Consider the following 18,667-nt stretch of genomic DNA (forward strand, 5'->3'; position numbering starts at 1 on the left):
GGGAGCGGCGGAGACTCAGCGGTCCACCTGGGCCGGAGGATCGGGCTCTGCAGCCACTTTGAGGGGCACCCGTCGGCCCCCGGTCTGCGGCTGGCTGAGACGGGGTTCGCAGCTCAGCCGCCCCAGGCCGGCGGGAGGGGGCTCACGCCCGGCCTGGCTGTGGCCCCGCTGGGAAAGGGTTTGGCTTCTTTTGGGGGGGGGGTTGCCCTGCTACCCTCTTGTTTGAAGGAGGGCCATCCCTTAAGTGGGCAGGAGAGGGGAGGGAAGGTGGGCAGTGGGAGAGCCCCTGCTGATTGTGGGATCACTGTGGAGGTCTCCCTGGAAGGGGAGAAGGCCAGGCTTTGTAAGGGACCTTGGGGGATAGCTCCCCTTTTCCAGAAGGGAAGTGACTTCACCAGGACCCCACTCACTGCCTAGAAGGAGTCCCCCCCCCCCCAGCTCAGCCCCACAGGCTCCACTAAGGTTCTGTGACCCACCCTGGGGACAAGGAGGGATCTAAGGACAGTTCTTGCAGACAAGGGAATGTAGGGAACGTTGGTAGGGTGCCAGGGGCTGAGGTAGGCACATAACTTTGCCCCTTTCCTTGCCCAGGGCCTGGCAAGCAGAGGCCTGAGGCTTTGGGGGGTGCAGCCGAGTGAATCCAGGGACAAGGAATGGGGGTTTTCTCAGCCCTGGCTAATGCCGCCACAGAAATTTGGGCTCTGCCCTGCCAGCCTGAATGGCCTCTCTATGTGGCTTTCCAAGTCAAGCTTTCCCTGGGGACGTTTGAGGCCAAGGCCCAGCTGGGATGTCTCTTCAGGGCTTCTCTCCCTGCCTTCCCCCCTCCTGGCCTCTTTCTGGAGCAGGGTCTTCATCTGCTCCTATAGCAGTCATCTTTTGGGGGGCAGTTAGTGGGGAGACATTGCTCAGATGGCCAAGATGGGAAATCCAGATAAACCCCATGTAATCACAGCAGAGTGGCGGAGGGTTCGTTCCTCTGATTTATGGAAATGAACCAATGAGCAGCATTTGGCAATATCCGTAAGCAGAGAGGTGGGGGACAGGAGGAGGGGGAAGGAAGCCTCCTTTGGCTGTTGCTCCGTTCAGTCCCGTCCCACTGCCACCATGGGCTTTTCTCGGCAGCCACTAGAATAGCTGGCCATTTGCTTCTCCAGTGTGTCCCCATTTTACAAACTGGGTGAAGTGACTTGCCCAGGTCACACAGGAGGAAGTGTCTGAGGCGGGAACTGAACTCTTCTAACTGCGGCCAGGGCCAAGGCTCCCCTTGGCTGCTGTTATGATTCATGTCAGGTTATCCTGGTTATCCTGGACATTGGCTAGAGCAGTGGAAGAGGCCCCTGAGGCCCACCCCCTCATCGTACAGATGAGGAAACTGAGGCACAGGGAAGTGAAGTGAGTCCCCCAGGGTTAGAGACAGTCAGGATCCCAACCCATGTCTTCTGCCTCCAAATCTAGGGCTCGTTCCCTAGTTCCACGATAGAATTTTGGGTTGATGTCATACTCCTCATGTTCCAGAGAAAGAAGTATCTGCCCCAAGGTCACATAATGACTGGTCAGGTGGACCTGGGTGCAAATCCAGTATCAGATCTTTACTGATGCTGAGCATGATCCTGGACTGGGGACTGTCTCTATGAACCTTCACTTCCTCATCTACGAAATGGGGCTAATAAAAACTATGTTTACGTGTATAGCACTAGCGGCTGACGTATCTAGAGACCATTAAGATCGATATTGTCTCAGTGATCCCCCCCCCAAAGACTCAATACCAAGGGCTGAAGGCCCCCACCTGGAAGATGCTGGTAGAAGTCTAATGAGTGTCTGAAGCAGGATTCACATTCAGGTTGCGGTCCAAATTCTAGCCACTGCACTGCACGGCCTCTCCGAGGGGCCAGGTTTTCTATTGGGAGGCAAGATCTTTGGTAAAACCACCTTTGCGGATGTATCTGCTGCTGTCACTCAGCATGGAATATGTCACCAAAGTGGATGAACTATCAGGAATGTGCCCCAATCTGGCCCTTTAGGTCTGAAGGACGTGGGGAGGCTGGCAGCCCTGGTGTAGAGATAGTCAAAAGCCGAGAGGCATCGGCCTGGGTCACAAGCGATGCCAAGCCCCAAGGGTCCCCCAGGAGGTCGGTGTAGCCTCAGTCTGGCCATGGCCTTGGAGAGCCCTAATCCCCAAAGAACTGAGACTCAAGAAACTGAGGGTTCCCCTGAGCAGATTTCCTGGGTCCATGGCATCCCACGCTTCTCTAGTCTCCACTCAGGGATGGAGCTCTCCCAGCCTACTGGCCGTCCCACTCCAGGCTGGCTGTGCCAGCCCATCCTCTCTCCCCTCTCCCAATGCATTGACCCTGGGAGGCTTCCCAGGTAATGCAAGCATTTCCCTCCCTGAGACGGAGCATCCCCAGATTCTCTCCCAAACCCTCTCATGACCCGGTTTCCAAGGATTTTTCAGAGTGGGAGATGCTCCGCTGTTTGGTGAGTTGCCCTGAGGCTTCTCCTCTGGCCTCATGGACCTGTTCCTTCTTGCTCTGAGGTGTGTACCACTCACAAATGGAACCACTCACTTCCCCTCTTTATCCTGTTCTGCCCAGGCCTCCTATGCTATTGCTGCCATATAGTCTTTCTCCTTTTCCAAGAGCCTCAGTTTTCCTGTTGCGTCTGACTCTTTGCGACCCCATTTGAAGTGGTTAGCCTTTTCCTTCTCCAGCTCATTTTACAGATGAGGAAACTGAGACAAACAGGGTGAAATGACTTGGCCAGGTTCCACATTTAGTATCTGAGGCCAGATTTGATCTCAGGTGTGGCTCCAAGGACCTGTGGCCTATCTACTGCTCCACCTAGTTGCCCAAGCTTCACAAAATGTTTAGCTACATAATAGTTATTTTATGGGGTGATCAGAGGAACTGGCACCTTTGATATGAAGGCCGCTGAGACTTTTCAGGGTTATTCATCCACCCTTGATGTCCACCTGCCACTAGACGCTCACCTGTGACCCCGCCCAGGAGCTGCTCCCTAGTTAAACCATCTTGGGAAACAGGTTAAACCGGGCAATGGGTGACTGACAGGCCTTAAACCCCTCAGTGAGTTAGGGGGGTGTCTTCCCCAACAAGTGCAATCCTTGTTCCGCAGAATGGGTGGATGAGAACACTGTGTTCTAAGGGCTCGGAAGGTGACTTGAATGGGTGCTCATGATCTCAAAGCTTGGGCAGACATGGAAGATGCCACGGTTGTCCACTTCCTTCCTGACTATAGCAAATCATCCTGGCGCTGGACTGTGAGGATTAAGGGAGAGAGAGATAGGCTGACAAAGGACCACCCCACACTCTGCCCAAGAACTCCGGAAAAGCCTTATGGGACTCAGGATCCTCCCAGAGTGAAAACATCCGTCCCCAGGTCCATCCTACTGCTCTCTCTCCTCCCCTTTCAGCAGGGCTGAATTCCAATTCAGAGCACCGGAACTGGTCTCAAGAAGAAGCTGCCTCACTGCCTTCCTACTTGGGTGACCCTGGGCAAATGACCACTTCCCTCAGCCTCAGTTTTCCTCTCTGCATAATGGGGATAATCACAGCTTCTCCCCCATTGATTCACTGTGAGGATTAGATGAGTGAGCACACATCTAGCCAGTCTTGATGAGTCACAGAAATGGCAGCAAGATTTATTCTTTTTGCTTTTTTTTTTTTTAATGTTTGAACATTCTGAACTTAAACATTGAATAAAGTGAATGTTTCTTTGTGGCTAATAGAAGAGAAGCAGACCGGTGCCTGTGGAACAATGAGTCCCTTCTTGAGCACAGCTAGCTTTTCCTTTAAAGGACCTTCAAAGTGTAACTTTGCCACTGCGCCACCTAGCCGCCCCTCTTCTACAATTTTTTAAAGAAGACTCATGACCTACTTGCTCTTCTTTTTCTTTCCTTCTTTATGGCATGCCCCAGCCTAGCTCCCACTTTCCAGCCTTCCCCTCAAATAATCTGGTTGCACTGACCACGTCCACAAAGTCCATCCCCTGGTGGTGGCAGCTGCTTCATCATCGGTCCTCTGGGGTTGACATTGATCATTATCCTAATCAGTTCCTACGTCTTTCAAAGCTGCTGGCCCTGGCGCACATGTTGTTATGGTATACAGTGTTCTCCTGGTTCTGCTCACTTCACCATCAGTTCATCGCGGTCTTCTGAGGTTTCTCTGCCTCCTCCCTTTCATTATTTCTCATGATACAATAAGATTTCACAGCATTCACATAGCATCCCATGATGCAATAAGATTTCATGGCATTCATATACCATCATCTATCCTCCCACCTCTAAGTGAAAGGAATCTTCTTAAAAGGCCTGTTCTCTTCCCCCAAATCAGCTGTTACTCATAAATAATTAGGGTCCTAACAGAAAGTCTGATAAAGGTAGGAGGCACAGACCAAGCTTCCAGAGGAGGCAAACAGCATTTCCAGTTGGACTTGGGGGGGTTGGGAAAAGCTCTGTCCTAGGCTTGGCATTTGAACTGGCCTTTAAGAAGGAGGAGACTTTCAACAGGAGAAGGTGTGGGATGAGGGTACCACGGCGGTGGGAACACAGTGAGCATTGGGGCAGGGAGAGCCCCTGAGGTCCAGTGTTGTGGTGTCATTGCCATGGCACAAGTCAATGAGGGCCTGACCTGATATGTGGGCACTGCCTGTGGAAAAGAGGAGATGAATGCCAGAGATCCAGTGAGAGAACGATGGGGGTCGGCACTGACTTGTGTAGACTTGTGAGAGGACAGGGGATCCCCTGAGATGAGAGGTCCCACAGACAGCAGGGCATCTCTTCTCTCTTGGCTCTCCAGATTTGACATGAAGATCAGTTGAAAGAACTAGGGATGAGGAGCAGAGGGAACTTTGGATAGGGCAGGGATCCAGTCTGGGAAGGGCTGTCCTGGGGAAGAGAGATGACCCTGAGCTTTGTTCAGCTTGGTCCCAGTGGACACCACAAGCAATGGGGAATTGGGGAGAGAGGTTGATTTCACCGGAGTGCACAGAGCTATCGTAGGAGGCAGTGAGCTTGTCATCTTTAGAGGGTTTCCTGCAAAGGCTGTATTTGGCAAGACTCCTAGAGAAATGGCTTCCAAGCTGGCCTTGATGATCTCTTTGAAGACTCTTTGGTTTTTTGTTTGTTTGTTTGTTTGTTTGTTTTGCAAGGAAATGGGGATAAATAACTAACCCAAGTTTATACAGCTAAGTAATTATTAAGTGTCTGAGGCTAGATTTGAACTCAGGTCTGCCTGACTCCAGGACTGGTGCTCTATCCACTGTCCCCTCTTTGAAGACGCTTGATACTAGAACTGTGGGATCCTGGCTCCTAAATCTTCAGGGTTAGAGGGGGAAATGTGCCATTAGTCCTTGCTATGTCCACTAAAGCCTAGTCTCTTGTGATACAGATGGGGCGGCCCAGTGCCACAGATGCATGTTGGGGGCAGAGGCAGAAATTTCTTATATTCTCGGTTGGACCTTCCAATATGCTCCCAGGAGAAGCCTGGCTTTGGGGCTTTCTTGTCCCCCCCTTGTCCCCGCTCTCTCAGTAGAAGCCTAGCTGCAGATCTGCCCCATCCTTGGCTCTCCCTCCACTATCTCACCTCCTCTTGAGGCCTGAGTTATTCTCCATTCTTGTATGAGATTCAAACCAACCTCTCCAGCACCCCCGCTCCCCTTGACTCTACCTCCATATGGGAGTCCCAGTGAGCCTTCTCTTGTCACAAATTAAATCAAACAAAGATAAGGAAAGGAGGTGCCAAATCTGATAGTGTCTCCGCTGTTCGGTCCCCACAGCACTCTACCTCTCCAGCTGAAGGATATTTCCCCATCTCTCCTCTGGGGCCAAAGTTAATAATGATCATCCTGCAGCATTCTTTTGTTTTTTCTTTCCTTGATATTCTAGGATTCATTTCTTCCTGTGTGTGTCTAAGCTCCCCATAGTCAGAGAATCCCAAATCTAGAGCTGGGACTTTAGAAATTATCTGGACCGCTACCACCCATTTTGCAGATGAAGAAAATGAGCCTCTGAGATTATGTGACTGTGGCAGGCAGGATCTGAACTGCTAACGTAGCTCGATGTGGATAGTTTGGCCTTCACTCTCATAGAAGACGGCGACCTCAGACAGATGATGCCAGGACAAGCCCAGGAACTGGATTGGAGTGGGAGGTGGAGCTGTTGTTAGTGCTCCATTGCACAATTATTTTTTTTGTGATTTCCCGATGGAAGGACACACGCTTTGTTTCTAGGTCCTTTTTTTTCCCACAAAAAAGTCCTGGCAGATGGCTTGGTATAGATGAGCTGGTTCTTCTCCTTGGGCTCGCTGGCCACAGGTTGCCTTCTCATTTCCCTGCCTCTCCTAGTCAGCCAGGTCATCCAGGCCATCCGGGCTGGGAAGCTGTGAGAAGCTGTGAGTCATCTCGTGTGCCTCCCTAGCTGTGCTCTCCGCACCAAGTCAGTCAACAGTTTTTCTTGCAAAATTTTCCTCCCACGACTGACTGCTCTTTACTACCTCTGTGACCCCACCCTTGTCAAGGGCCGGGGCTGTTGCCTGACCATGGCAGTAACCGCCTAACTTTGTTTCCTTCTCCCTGTTCATCCTGCACAACACTGCCAGATTGATCTTCTTAAAATGCCGCCCTCAATGGGTCCCTTTCTCTCTCCATGATCGTCTGTGACTCCCTATTGTCCATAGCAGTGGTCCCCAAACTCTCCCATCAGTAAAAAAGAAAAGAAAATGCCCAGACTCCTTGATATATGTATATTTATTTCTAAATTACACACCCATCTATTTACTATTATATATGCAGGCTAATGTATTCTTTGAGAGCCTTGGGGGCAGGGGCTGAGGTGGTTTTGACTTGGTTTCTTCACTGTGCCCAGTCTAGATAGTAGTTGATTAATTGATAAACTAATTTAAAAAAATTTTTTTAAAGAGAAAAAATCCTATTTTAAAATAGTTTCTGTTTTATAATAGCACAAAGCTTTTCTTTCTTTTGCTAAAATGTTATTCGTTTTAATAATTTATTTCTATTTTGTACATCTGTAACTTAAAGACTCTCAAGGCATCCCAGGAATATCAAACATAACTCCAGAACTTCACAAATATGATCTCATCTGATTCTCACAACCACCCTTGGAAGGGAGGTGCTATCATTATCCTCATCCTACAGATGCAGAAACAGAAGCAGACAGAAATTAAATGACTTGCCCAAGGTCTCACTGGGAGGAAGTGTCCAAGGCTTGATTTGAACTCAGGTCTTCCTGACTCCAGGAAGTTTGAGTCCTGCCTCTGACACATGCTGGGTGTAAGATTTGGGACAAGTCACTTAGCATCTGAACTGACTTCTCTTAGTAGAGGAGAGTGCCCTAAAGCAGTGAAATCCCAGGCCCAGTAGTGAAGTCAATGTAATTGAATAAACTTCCTTGTTTTCTAAAAAGCCCAGAGCACGTCCTGGGAAGAATTATTATGTCATTGTGGAACCCAGGCAGGACTTGGAGGTACTCTTTCAACCCCCCACTTCACCATCAAATGAATTCTCAAAGTGTCCTCTCAAAGTCTGGGGGTAACTCTGAGGACTTGGGGGGGGATTTCTAATGCTGTCTATTACTCACAAGACTCCAACAGTGTCCAACTCCCCCCATCCCATGCTCACCATGATTATAAGTTGACATCAGCCAGATGTAATTAGTTTTTAGAAACAGATCTTGACTAAGTTGGTCCAAAACATCCCCGTAAACTAAAACATATAGAGCTGTATAGAGTTCAGAGGAAAGTGGGTGCAAGCTTAGGGAACAACCAATAGGCAAAGAGGTATCCAGGTGGCTGGAAGCCTTTTTTTCCCTTTTGTGGGTATTAAATATGTTGTGGATTTCCTGCTGGGGTCCTTGAGTCCGCCTGTTCTCACCATATTCCCTCTGCTTTTGGCTCCTGGGTAGCCACTGCCAACAGCTGCTATTGTCACAGGGAATATCCTCCAATCTTTGGAAGTTCACAAGGTCCTCTTCTGGCCAAGGGATAGGAGAGGGGAACAAGATGCCAGTGCCAGGCCTCTTCTTCTTCTCCCTTCCAAATGATTCTTTTGTAGACACTTGTGCTTTGCCAGAGCAATGCTCTCCCCTACGTAGCCAGAAGCTCGGCTCCTCGTGTTCCGACTGGCTCCCTGTTTTTATAGATCACCCCTCAAAGGTTGTCCCTGGGCCCTCAACCAAGCTGAACATACTCTGACTCATCTGATGACTTTCTTAGATATCTAAATTAATTTAGCATTTTGGATTTATCCTCCATGTTACAAACTTGTATAGACAAGCAAAAAAAAATTCCAATTTCCCACTGGCCATGCCCAAAAGACATGTCTCAATCTGTACTCTGAGTTAAGACGTGGATAGTAGGGTTCATTGAGCAATTGGGTAGTTCAGTGGATAGAGTGCTGAGCCTGGAACCAGGAAAATCTTCTATCCGAGTTCAAATTTGACTTCTGACTCTTACTAGCTGTGTGACCTTGGGCAAGTCACTGCACCCTGTTTCCACATCTGTAAAAAAGGAAATGGGAAAGCACTTGTCAAAGAAACCTCGGCATGGGGTCGTGAAAAGTTGGACACAACTGAACAGCAGAAGCAACAAGTAGGCTTTGTTATTTGTTCAATTTTCTCATTGAAATGGGCCGTTACATGGATCAGAGTTAAGTCTTTAAAATTGGCTTTTTAAATGTTGTTATTGAATACATTTTTCTCCTAGTTCTGTTTATGGGATCCGACTTGTGCTTTAGGAAAATCACTGTGGCAGTGGTAGGGAGAAGGGGCCTTGAGGTAGGGAGAACGGTGAAAAGATCATTGCAATAATCCAGGTTGGAGGGGACCCAGCCTCATGGTCTCAGTTGGGAGAGGAGAGGAAAGGGTGTATTCAATAGATGGTTGTAGTAAAATCTACAAGTCTTGGCAGGAGACTGAATCTGGGAGTAGAGGAGAGAGAATAGTCCATGATGATCCCAAGGCTGTAAACCTGGGAAAAGAGGACACTTTGGTGGGGAGGGAGATTTCTTTCTTTGCTTGTCCTTTGTGACTAAGACTCTACTCAAAAGGAAGAGGAGACTCTTACAGGCCACTGCCCCTCTTCTAACAGAGTCTATTGTCCAGGGTCCCCTTTCAAAGTCACAAGGTGTTCTGAAGGCCAAAAGAGCATTGCTGGTGGAATTTCCCCAAGGACACCAGCAGGACAGATGCCCTGGGTTCCTGGGTCTCATTTAGATCAAAACTGGTCCAAGTTGGGGGTAGCACTGGAAGCTTGCAGAGAAGTAAATGAGTCTCAGCTGATAATAGATGAAGGGAGAGCACATTGGACACCCCTGGTTGACAGAATAGAATCCGAATTCATCAGCTTAATATTCAAGGGCCTCCACATTTAACTCCAAAGTGCCTTTCATTTAATACACTCTTCCAGTATCCTTACCATGGGCAAAGCAGAGTGCTAGGCACCCGTGGTTGATTAATCAAGAGCCATTTTTAAGCATCTATTATATTCCAGACTGCCGTTGAAGTAGACTCAGCTCTTAAGAAGTTTAGATGCTCTTAAGGAGACAATATAGACAAGGGTAGATCTGCACAAGAAATTCAAGGGTGTGTGGTAGTGGCGGTGTGGTCGGGGAAGTCACCAGGAGCCCCATGGAGGAGGGACCAGAAAACACCTCATGGTATGTAGAAGCCAGCCAGTTCTACTTCCTCATTTTATCGAGTAGAAAACTGGACCAGATGGGTAGTAAGTGGCAACACCGAAATCCAGACCCAGGATTTGTGCTTCCACATCCTGCATCCTCCTGGATACAAATGTCCCAGCATTTGAGGTTTGAGTTATTATGTTTAGTCGGAGTCAACCCCTCCCTCTCAGGTGGCCCTCACCCTTGTGAGCTCAGAGCTATGCTTCAGGGTCCCAGCGACTTGAGTTTTCTGTAGTTTTAGCTCCTGGGGAAGCTCCTTGACCAAGCCTTATGCAGGAAGCCCTGGGCAGGACAGGTGCCAGTTGCTTCAATGGGGCTTAGGAAGACTCTCCTTAGCCAGCCTCTGACAACATTGCTTAGCTCATTCTTTGTCCATGGAAGCTCCATGAGGGTCCACATCCATGGAACATAATTTAATTTTTTTCCATTTTGAGATTGCTAAAGTATTACTAGCCAACAAAATCTCTGTGGTTCTTAGATGTCCATTGGGCAAGGGCAGGGCTTGGGGGAGAAATCGCAGTTATTTGGAAAGAGAATTCCTTCCTCTATCTGAGTCCTCGGGATAACCACAACCCTCCCTCTCTCTGTGTGTCTCTCTCCCCGCTCTCTGTCTCTCTGTCTCTGTCTGTCTGTCTCTCTGTCTCCGTCTTTCTCTCTCTCTCTCTCTCTCTCTCTCTCTCTCTCTCTCTCTCTCTCTCACACACACACACACACACACACACACACACACACACATACGCACACACACTTCTCTCATCTGTCTCCCTCTCTTTTCTCTCTGTCTCTCACTCTCTCTCCTCTCTCTCTGTCTCTGTGTCTGTCTCTCTGTCCTGTCTCTGTCTGCTCTCTTTATCCTTGGTCCTTTTAATTGCTCCCAATACACTCATTTAACCACCACACATACTGACATTTTAGAGAAAACAGTATTAGTCACATTTTTCAACAAACAAGCATTAATCTTCTTTTCCTTCTCACTCCTCCCTCTGCACTGAAAAAACAAAATCAAAATCCTCTCACAAATATGTGTGCCAAGTAAGACAAACTGCCAATGATCCTACAGAAAAAGCTGTGTGTCATTGTGCATATTGGGTTCTTTGCTTGTCTTGTCAGGTGGTGAGCAGTATTCTTTGTCATTGGTTTTGGGGACCAGTCAGCACACCTTTCAAAGTTGTTTATCTCAATCACATTATTACTATATACTTTGCTTTCCTGGATCTTCTCATTTCATGCTGTAAGAGTTCATTCAAGTGAAACCATCTGTTTATCATTTCTTTTCTCTTCTTATCTTTTTTTTTTTTGCAAGGCAATGGGGGTAAGTGACTTGCCCAAGGCCACACAGCTAGGTAATTAGTAAGCTTCTGAGACCGGTTTTGAACTCAGGCTCTCCTGACTCCACGGCTGGTGCACTATCCACTGTGCAACCTAGAGGCCCCTGTTTATCATTTCCTATGGTACAGTCGATTTCCTTGGCATTCTTACATAAAAAATGTGTTTGACCTTCCTCCAGTTGATGGGCACACCCTTGGTCCTTTACTGCTCCAAAAAGAATTACTATAAAACACTTTATGACATCATATCCTTTTCTGGCTTCCTTTGATCTCTGCTGTATTGACCTAACACGGATAATTATTGACCAAAGGTTGTATATGTTTTAGGAGCTTAGGAACTTTGGGGGTCATAGTTCCAAAGTACTTTCCAGGATGGCTGGACCCATTCAGCCACTAGATACAAATGTACCTGTTATCCTACAGCCCCTCCAGCATCTGTGAGAGTCAACTGCTTAAATTATTGTTGCCAACCTGCCAGGGATGGGGTACGATCTTAGAATTGTTTTAATTTTCATTTCTCATCAGTAATTCAGAGCATTTTTTAAAAATTTGACTCTAGGGGTGGTTAGGTGGATAGAGCACCGGCCCTGGAATCAGGAGTACCTGAGTTCAAATCCAGCCTCAGATGCTTTATAATTACCTAGTTGTGTGGCCTTGGCCAAGCCACTTAACCCCATTGCCTTGCAAAAAAAAAAAAAAGACCCCAAAATTTGACTCTTGCTCGTTTGGCTGTCTTTTCTTGAGAACTGCCTAGCCACAGCCTTTGGCCATCTAGCAATATGCAAATGATATTTACTCACAAATTGGAATCAGTTCCTTATATATACCTTGGAAATAAACCCTTGAGTCTGGCTTCTGTTTAATTGATTGATATAAAATTGAATAATCTTTTAAAAAGCATTATGATGGGGCAGCTAGGTGGCACAGTGAATAGAGCACTGGTTTTGGAGTCAGGAGTACCTGAGTTCAAATCTGACCTCAGACACTTAATAATTCCCTAGCTGTGTGGCCTTGGGCAAGTCACTTAAGCCCATTGCCTTGCAAAAAAAAAAAAAAAAAAGAAACCTAAAGAAAAAGCATTATGGACTGGTTTGAAAGGGGAAAAAAGACATAATAGCTGGTTGGTGCAGTGACCAACCAGGATTCCTCAGGACTGATGATAAAGAGAGGCTCAGGAAGAGAGCCAGCCGGAGGAGGAGGAAGGAATTTACTGTTCTCAAAGATCTGGGAGTTGCTTCAGACTCTCCCCTTTTTGCCTCTTCGTTCTGTCTCCTGGGGTCAATGGTTTTAGCACCAGGAACAGGTACTGGGAAGCAGCCAATCCCTTCCCTCCTCCTTCCTTCCTTCCCTCCTCCTATGGTGCATCCCTCCTGGATACAGATCACCTTTAGTCTTTTAGCAAGTCTGTTTCCCTTTCCAACCGTCCTCTGTGTCAGGACGGCCCGGGAGAGGCCTCATTCCTGGGGTGGGGCTGCCAACTGTGCTGCCCTTCAGGCCCTCTTTCCCAAGTCTCTAACCAGGCGGCAGCCCTAGCCAACTTTTCCCTGTGACTGGGCTTCCTTCCAGATGGGAGAGTCTTGCCACCATAGTAAGGCTTCATCAGTGTGTGCTCCACAAGGCCAAAGTCCCAAGTTCCACTATTAAAACCAGCCCTTGGGGTCCAGGAAGCCTCCGGTGCCCAGGAAGCCCCTGGTGGACTCGAAGCAGAGAAGGGTCCTGGGGTCATCCCTCTGCTCCCAGCACCTTGTCTCCGTGCCTGGGTGGAGGCCAAAGCTCCTGCCAGTATTGAGGCAGAATGTGGGGCCCAGAGCAGGTAGGGACTCTGAGGAGAGGGACCCAACCAGGGATGGAGAGAGAAGTGCCAAGAGTCAGCCCCAGATTGGCTCTGGGGGTGAGGGGGTGAGGAGGGGGAGACAGCTCTTCTGTGGTGAATCTGGGAGTCTGAAGGGATGGGGACTTTTTTCTTAACAGAAGTGAGAAGTTGGGAGAAGGGGCAGGTTGAGGGGGAATGTTCTGTAATGGTGGGTGGACTAAGACCTCATGGAACTCCCAGAAGTGATGAAGTGACTAGGAGGGAGGGGAGGACCCAGCACAGAAGGTGGGGGGAGAGGGGATGCTATGTCCTTGGATCCAACTGATTTACTTGAACTGAGACTCGGGAGCCTCTCTATTTCCTGTGGCAGAAAGAGAAAGCTGGGCCTGCAGTCAGGAAGGCCTGAGTTCCAATCCCACCTGTGTTTCTTCATCAGTAGAATGAGGATAATAATAGAACCCCCTCCCAGCATCATTGTGAGGGAAAAAAGAGAGATGTTAATGGGGAAACTCTTAGCCCTGAAAGCACCTGAGCACGCCCCCCGCCCCAGCGGCCCCCAGCTCTGGCCAGGTCTGAGCTCCTAGTGGCATGGGCACTGGAGGGGCGCCTCACCCTCTGGGCTGTCTTCACCCACTGGCCCTGCCCAGCCCCGGAGAAGGGGCCCACAGAGAGGAGAGCCTTCCTTGGGGAGGCCCTCGGACCAGGCTGCCGTTCTGCCACGAGGGGCAGGGGGAGAAGGGGCTGGGCTGTTGGGGGCGTCGCTGCCCCCCTCGGGTCGGTTCTCTGAGGTGTCAGTGACAGAGGGGGACGGGGACCTTTGGAAGGGGGTGGGGGCTTTCTGAAGTCTGGAGCAGAGAGGCTCTGTGTGTGCCCATGTGTCCGTGCCCGCGTGTCCGTGTGCCCGCGTGTCCGTGCCCGTGTGCCCGCGTGTCCGTGCCCGCGTACCCGTGTGCCCGCGTGTCCGTGCCCGTGTGCCCGCGTGTCCGTGCCCGCGTGTCCGGTTGGGGCCCGGGGCGGGGCCCCCCGGGGGCGGGCACCGCCTGCTCGGGCAGGACCCTGGACAGCCCCGCCCCGCCGGGCCGGCCCAGCCTGGGGGCCGCATCTCGGGCCGCAGCAGCATGCAGTGCCTGGGCCGCCGCCCCCCGCGGGGTCGCCCCCCGGAGCACAACCCCGGGGTGGTCGCGCTCAACTGCCGGAGACTGGGTGAGTGGGCCGGGGGCTCGCGGGGCCCCGTGGGGTGGGGGCCCGGGCGCCCCGGGGAGACCCTGGCTTGCTAAGGCGCTCGCGCCCTCCCCTGCCCGGGACAGGTGAGCTGCCTGAGGGCGAGGGGCTGGGCCGGGCTCGGGGGGCGGGGGTCCCCCTCCTCGCCGGGCCCCCGGCTCAGGGCTGCCCCCCAGCCAGTCGGGCACCAGAAGGGCACGTCCCGCGCTGCCCGCGTGCTCGTGCTGGGGGGCGCAGGCCCGGGCGGCCGCGCCGGTCCCCGCGGCGCCCCCACTAGCGTGCGGAGGGGCGTGCAGGAGGCCGGCCCCCGTCCCGGCTCCCCCAAACTGCTGGTCCAGCGTGGGGGGCCCAGGCCCGGGGTGCCTGGCCCGGCCCTTATTAGCAAGGTCACCAAGGGGAGAGGTAGAGGCAGCCTCCCCTCAGCGCCCTGCCCGGCTGCCCCCCAGAAGGGAGCTCCCCCGGACCTGTGCCGCCAGAGGCCCCACTGGAAGCCGCCCCGGGGCTCTCAGCGGCGCAGCCACTTATTAAGTCTGGCTTGGCACAATGATAAAAGTAACATAATAACAGTGATCATCACTTTGGGGCTTATTGTAAGCTAAGCGTTTCAAGGGGTGCCTCGGCCCGAGAGGCAGGGACCATCGTTACTCCCCAGCTTACAGATGAGGAAACTGAGGCAGAAGTGAAGTGACTTGTTCAGGTTCACACAACTCCTAAGAGTCAGAGACTGGATTTGAACTCAGGACTTTCTGGTTCTAGGACCGGCTCTCATCCACTTTGCCCCTTCGCTGTCCCAGCCATATTGTACATGCCAGCTATGATGATTGTCTCGAGGGATCCACTGATTTTACAGTTTGAGGCCACTGAGGCCCAGAGAGGCTATGGTGACCCATGGAGTCCATGGGAGAGCTGACTGCGAATCCAGAGCTCTTCCCACTGAGCCCTACTGCCTCCACTGCCCAGTCGGTCAGTCCGTCACCACTGATGCTCCTTTTCCTCTCCCATGGCTCTGCTCCTCTGCAGAGGAGGATGAAGAGAGGGGAAAGGAAGAGGAGGGAAGGAGGAGAAGGGTCGTCTAGGGGCCGGAGCAGGTGGACCAGAACGGTTAGGGAACTATGGCAGGACCGGCTGACCTCGGGAGCTCAGCTCAGGGGCTCCAGCTCTTAGTGAAGTTTCCTAGGGTCCCTAGGAAGAATGGGGAAACTGAGTCTCAGAGAGGTCCCACAAGGACTCAGCAGGCTGGAATCCAGGGTTTAGCATTCCCTTTTCCCAACCCCCTCCTCTCATTTGGGTCTCTTCTTAGTCTGAGGGCCCCACAGGTGGGGGAGGTGGAGGAGCTGGGAGGGTCCCTTCTCCCTCTCCAGCATGGGAGCAATGGCAGTGCTCTTTGGGGGCTCCTTGTGACTTGGTCTGGGGGGGGGAGGATGGACTGCTTTGTGCTCGGTGCTCTCACTCCCATTTCTGCTGTCTGGGGGGAGGAGTTATCTCTCTGTAGTTAGTTTCTGGATTGGGTGGGGAGGGTCCCCAGCTGTAGGGGGCTTGTCCCAGTCCATCTGAATGATTTCCCTCATGCTGGGGCACCCATATGAAGTACCTGGGTGGGGCTCCAGCTAAGTCAATTGTGGCCCATGGTCCTCTGCCTTTGGACTTCCTCATGTGAAGACTGGTGTGGGTGTGGGAAGTGGGCATGTTTAATGAAGAGAAGACTGAGGGCAGGTGGTGGTGGAGGCAGCCCAGGCTGGCCCATGCAATGTTCCAGAGTCAGGATTTGTTCTAGGCCACATAAAGGGAAACATCGCTAATGTGGGCTAAAGCGAAGGGGGTCCTCTATCCATTTGGGAGAGGGTTACTGAATACTTCCAAGCCTGGAGTCAGGGGGCCCTGCCCAGCCTGGCAAGCAGGAGCTGGTCTGTGGCAGAGATGCCCCAGAAGGAGGGCCAGAGAGGCAGGCAGCTTCAGGGGCCTGAGGAAGGGAGGATGGACTTTGGGACTGGCTAGGATCTAAGCCAGGATTTGGATGGGGGTTTCCAGCCAGGCTGTTTTTTTCCTTCTGTCCAGTGATGCTGTCCCACCTCAAAGCAGTGGTGCCCCCCCCCCAAAAACTTTGAAAGGAGAAGCTGCAGGACAATGTTTCTGGAATGATCCTTTGAGAATTCTTTTTTGAAGAAGGTTTGAACAAGAAGCCTGGACGTCCCTTCCAGCTCTCCAAATTTGGGGCGTGGGAGGGCAAATCTGGACTTCCCTGGCGGCCTGAGCCACAGTCATTCAGATCCCCTCTAAATAGAGGAGGTCAGGAGACTTGAACACTGGCAGCCCCATCACTTCTGACCATGGGGAAACCGAGGCACCAGGAGGTGGAGGGAGTTGGTCCTACGGTGGGGGGGCATGAGAATGGGGCAGACCCTCTGACTCCTGTCTGGCCATGGTTCCTCCACATCCCTTATCTGTCCCTGAAGGCTCCAACCCTTCCCTGGAGGAAGGAAAGGCTCCAGAGATAACACCACCTGCTCAGCAGAGATTGGAGCTGTTTCCTCCTGGAATGGCCCCTCCCTGCCCAGGGGAGGGATGCCAAAGGGAACCCACCTACCCCCTTCCCCAGCCCCTCTCCTCAGCCTCTTGGAACTGTGCTCTCCCTCCCAGCTCTCCCTTCACGTTGGTCATTCTCTCCTCCTCTGGCATTTTCTTGTGCGTTCTTGGGAGCGGTCCTAGTTTGAGGCCAGGAAGGAACCTCAGGGACCATGCATCTCACCCATTTCATTTGACAGATGAGGAAACTGAGGTCCAAGAGGTGAGGTCATTCAACTGGTTAGTATTTGTCTGACTCCAGACCTCCCCCCTTGGACCTCCCTGCCTCTCTCGCCCTCGCTGAGGAAAGGAAATGCAGTTTTGTTCATTTTCTTTTTTAAAGGAACATATCCATTTCCTCTCAAAATAGGAGTAGCAGAGGCTTGCGTTTTGGTTAGCTTATCTGAGGCCCTTGGCAACATCTGTGGTTGGCCTTCAGCCATTTTACTCATTTTACTCTTCAAGAGCCCTTTCTGAGGGTTTTCTAGGAGTGTTTTGCCTTTTCCTTCTCTAGTTTTTTTGACAGATGAGGAAACTGAGGCAAATGGAGTAAAGTGACTTACCTAGGATCATTCAACCAGCGTGTGTCTGAGGCCAGATTTGAACTCAGGGAGATGAGCCTTCCTGATCCCAAGCTCAGAGCTCTGTCCACTTCCACACCTTACTGTGTAAGAAAGGGAGACAATGCTTTGGGGTCCATCTCCCTTAGGAGCTTATCTGCCCACATGATCCTGGTTCTGTTGAGAAGTCGACTCCTTTTAGCATCTCGGTCCCCGAGGGAAGACAAGCTCTTCCGCCAGCAGCCCAAGTCACTGAGAACTCATCCCTGTCATGGGACCCAAAGTCACCGGCGCTTTCTCATGGGCATCTGATGAGAACCACATTGAACGTTGACAGCGACTCTTGGGTAGTGCGACCATCTCCTACGTGTGCTTGGCTTTCCTACTCACTTGTATGAGGAAGTGGGCAAGGGTGCCAACGTCAGGGAGCCTGGTTGGATGGAGCAGGGGTGGCTAGCGTGATTGGGAACTGAGAACGGCAGTTGCTGTTTTGTTCTTCTTAAGGGAAATGCCTCTTCCTCCTCCCACCATGGGAGGATGTCAGGCTATAGCAGGAGGACAATAACTCCTCCAGATGGGAAAAACTCAATGGAAAACTCCAAGAAGCCAGTCCTTACCTGATGAAAGGGGCAAGGCTTGGCCTCCTGGTGCTACCCCCATTCCCTGCTTCTCTCTTCTCCCCAACCTGCCCCTTCCCTTGGCATGGCCTCGGTCAACTCATTCACTCTGATAGATTGGGTTTAGTGTGTGACATGATAGATAAAGCATTGGACCAGGAGACAGAAAGACCTGCATTCTTGCCCTCGGGCAGGTCACTTCCACTCTCTGCCTCAGTTTCCTCATCTGGAAAATGTGGAGGTTGGACTTGATGGCCTGAAAGGCCCTGTCTGGCTCCTTGTCTGGAACCCTATAATCTTCCTTTGAAGGTTTAGAGGTTAAACAAACTATTCACTCAGGAGCACAGCCTCCGTGGAATGGAATCCCTTTGAGGCAGGGACTGAGTCAGATTTACATTTTTGTATCATTGGGTAAATCTTTGTTGAATGAGGCCTGTAGATGGGGACAATACTCTGAGAGTGGGGGTCTGCTCCTCTCCTAGAAGAGAGAGATGGAGCCAGCCCCTCTTCCCCCACCTCCACTTCCCCCCAATGGGTCCCTGATGTTTGGAAAAAGCTTTGTAAGCCTTAGGTAGGTAAAGAAGAGTTCAGATCCTTCTGGAGTCCCATGAAATAGCCCCCTCCCCCATCCCTGGGTCATCCTCCTTTCCACTTCTAAAATCTACACAATACAAACATTAGCTTATTACGGTCTTATCATAGTCCTGGGGGTTGATTATCCCCACAGATGAGAACACTGGGCTCCGTGACTTATCCAAGGTCAAACAGTGAGGAAAATCTCTGAGGCAGGATGAAAGGGGGCAGCTGTGGAATGCTAGTTTAAGGGGAAGGGATGGCAGGGTCCAGTAAATCTCT

General features: G+C 51.2%; 1 protein-coding gene across 2 annotated transcripts in view; it reads left to right on the plus strand.

Annotated features, from left to right (window-relative positions):
• The first annotated feature begins 12,260 nt into the window (after positions 1 to 12,260).
• The window catches only part of PLCD1 (phospholipase C delta 1), a 28,404-nt gene continuing 21,997 nt past the window's right edge, over positions 12,261 to 18,667 (plus strand). Inside the window, exon 1 of one of the 2 annotated variants that reach the window (XM_074199267.1) lies at positions 12,261 to 12,852. Coding sequence is in view for 1 of the 2 variants with exons in the window: in XM_074199266.1 (XP_074055367.1) it covers positions 13,971 to 14,055 (85 nt within the window). In the remaining variant the exon portion in view is untranslated. Of the gene's footprint in view, positions 12,853 to 13,875; positions 14,056 to 18,667 lie in introns of those variants that run through there. The other variant, XM_074199266.1, reaches the window with a different exon arrangement.

The sequence above is a fragment of the Macrotis lagotis genome, chromosome 8, assembly GCF_037893015.1.
Source record: "Macrotis lagotis isolate mMagLag1 chromosome 8, bilby.v1.9.chrom.fasta, whole genome shotgun sequence".
Lineage (NCBI taxonomy): Eukaryota > Metazoa > Chordata > Mammalia > Peramelemorphia > Peramelidae > Macrotis > Macrotis lagotis.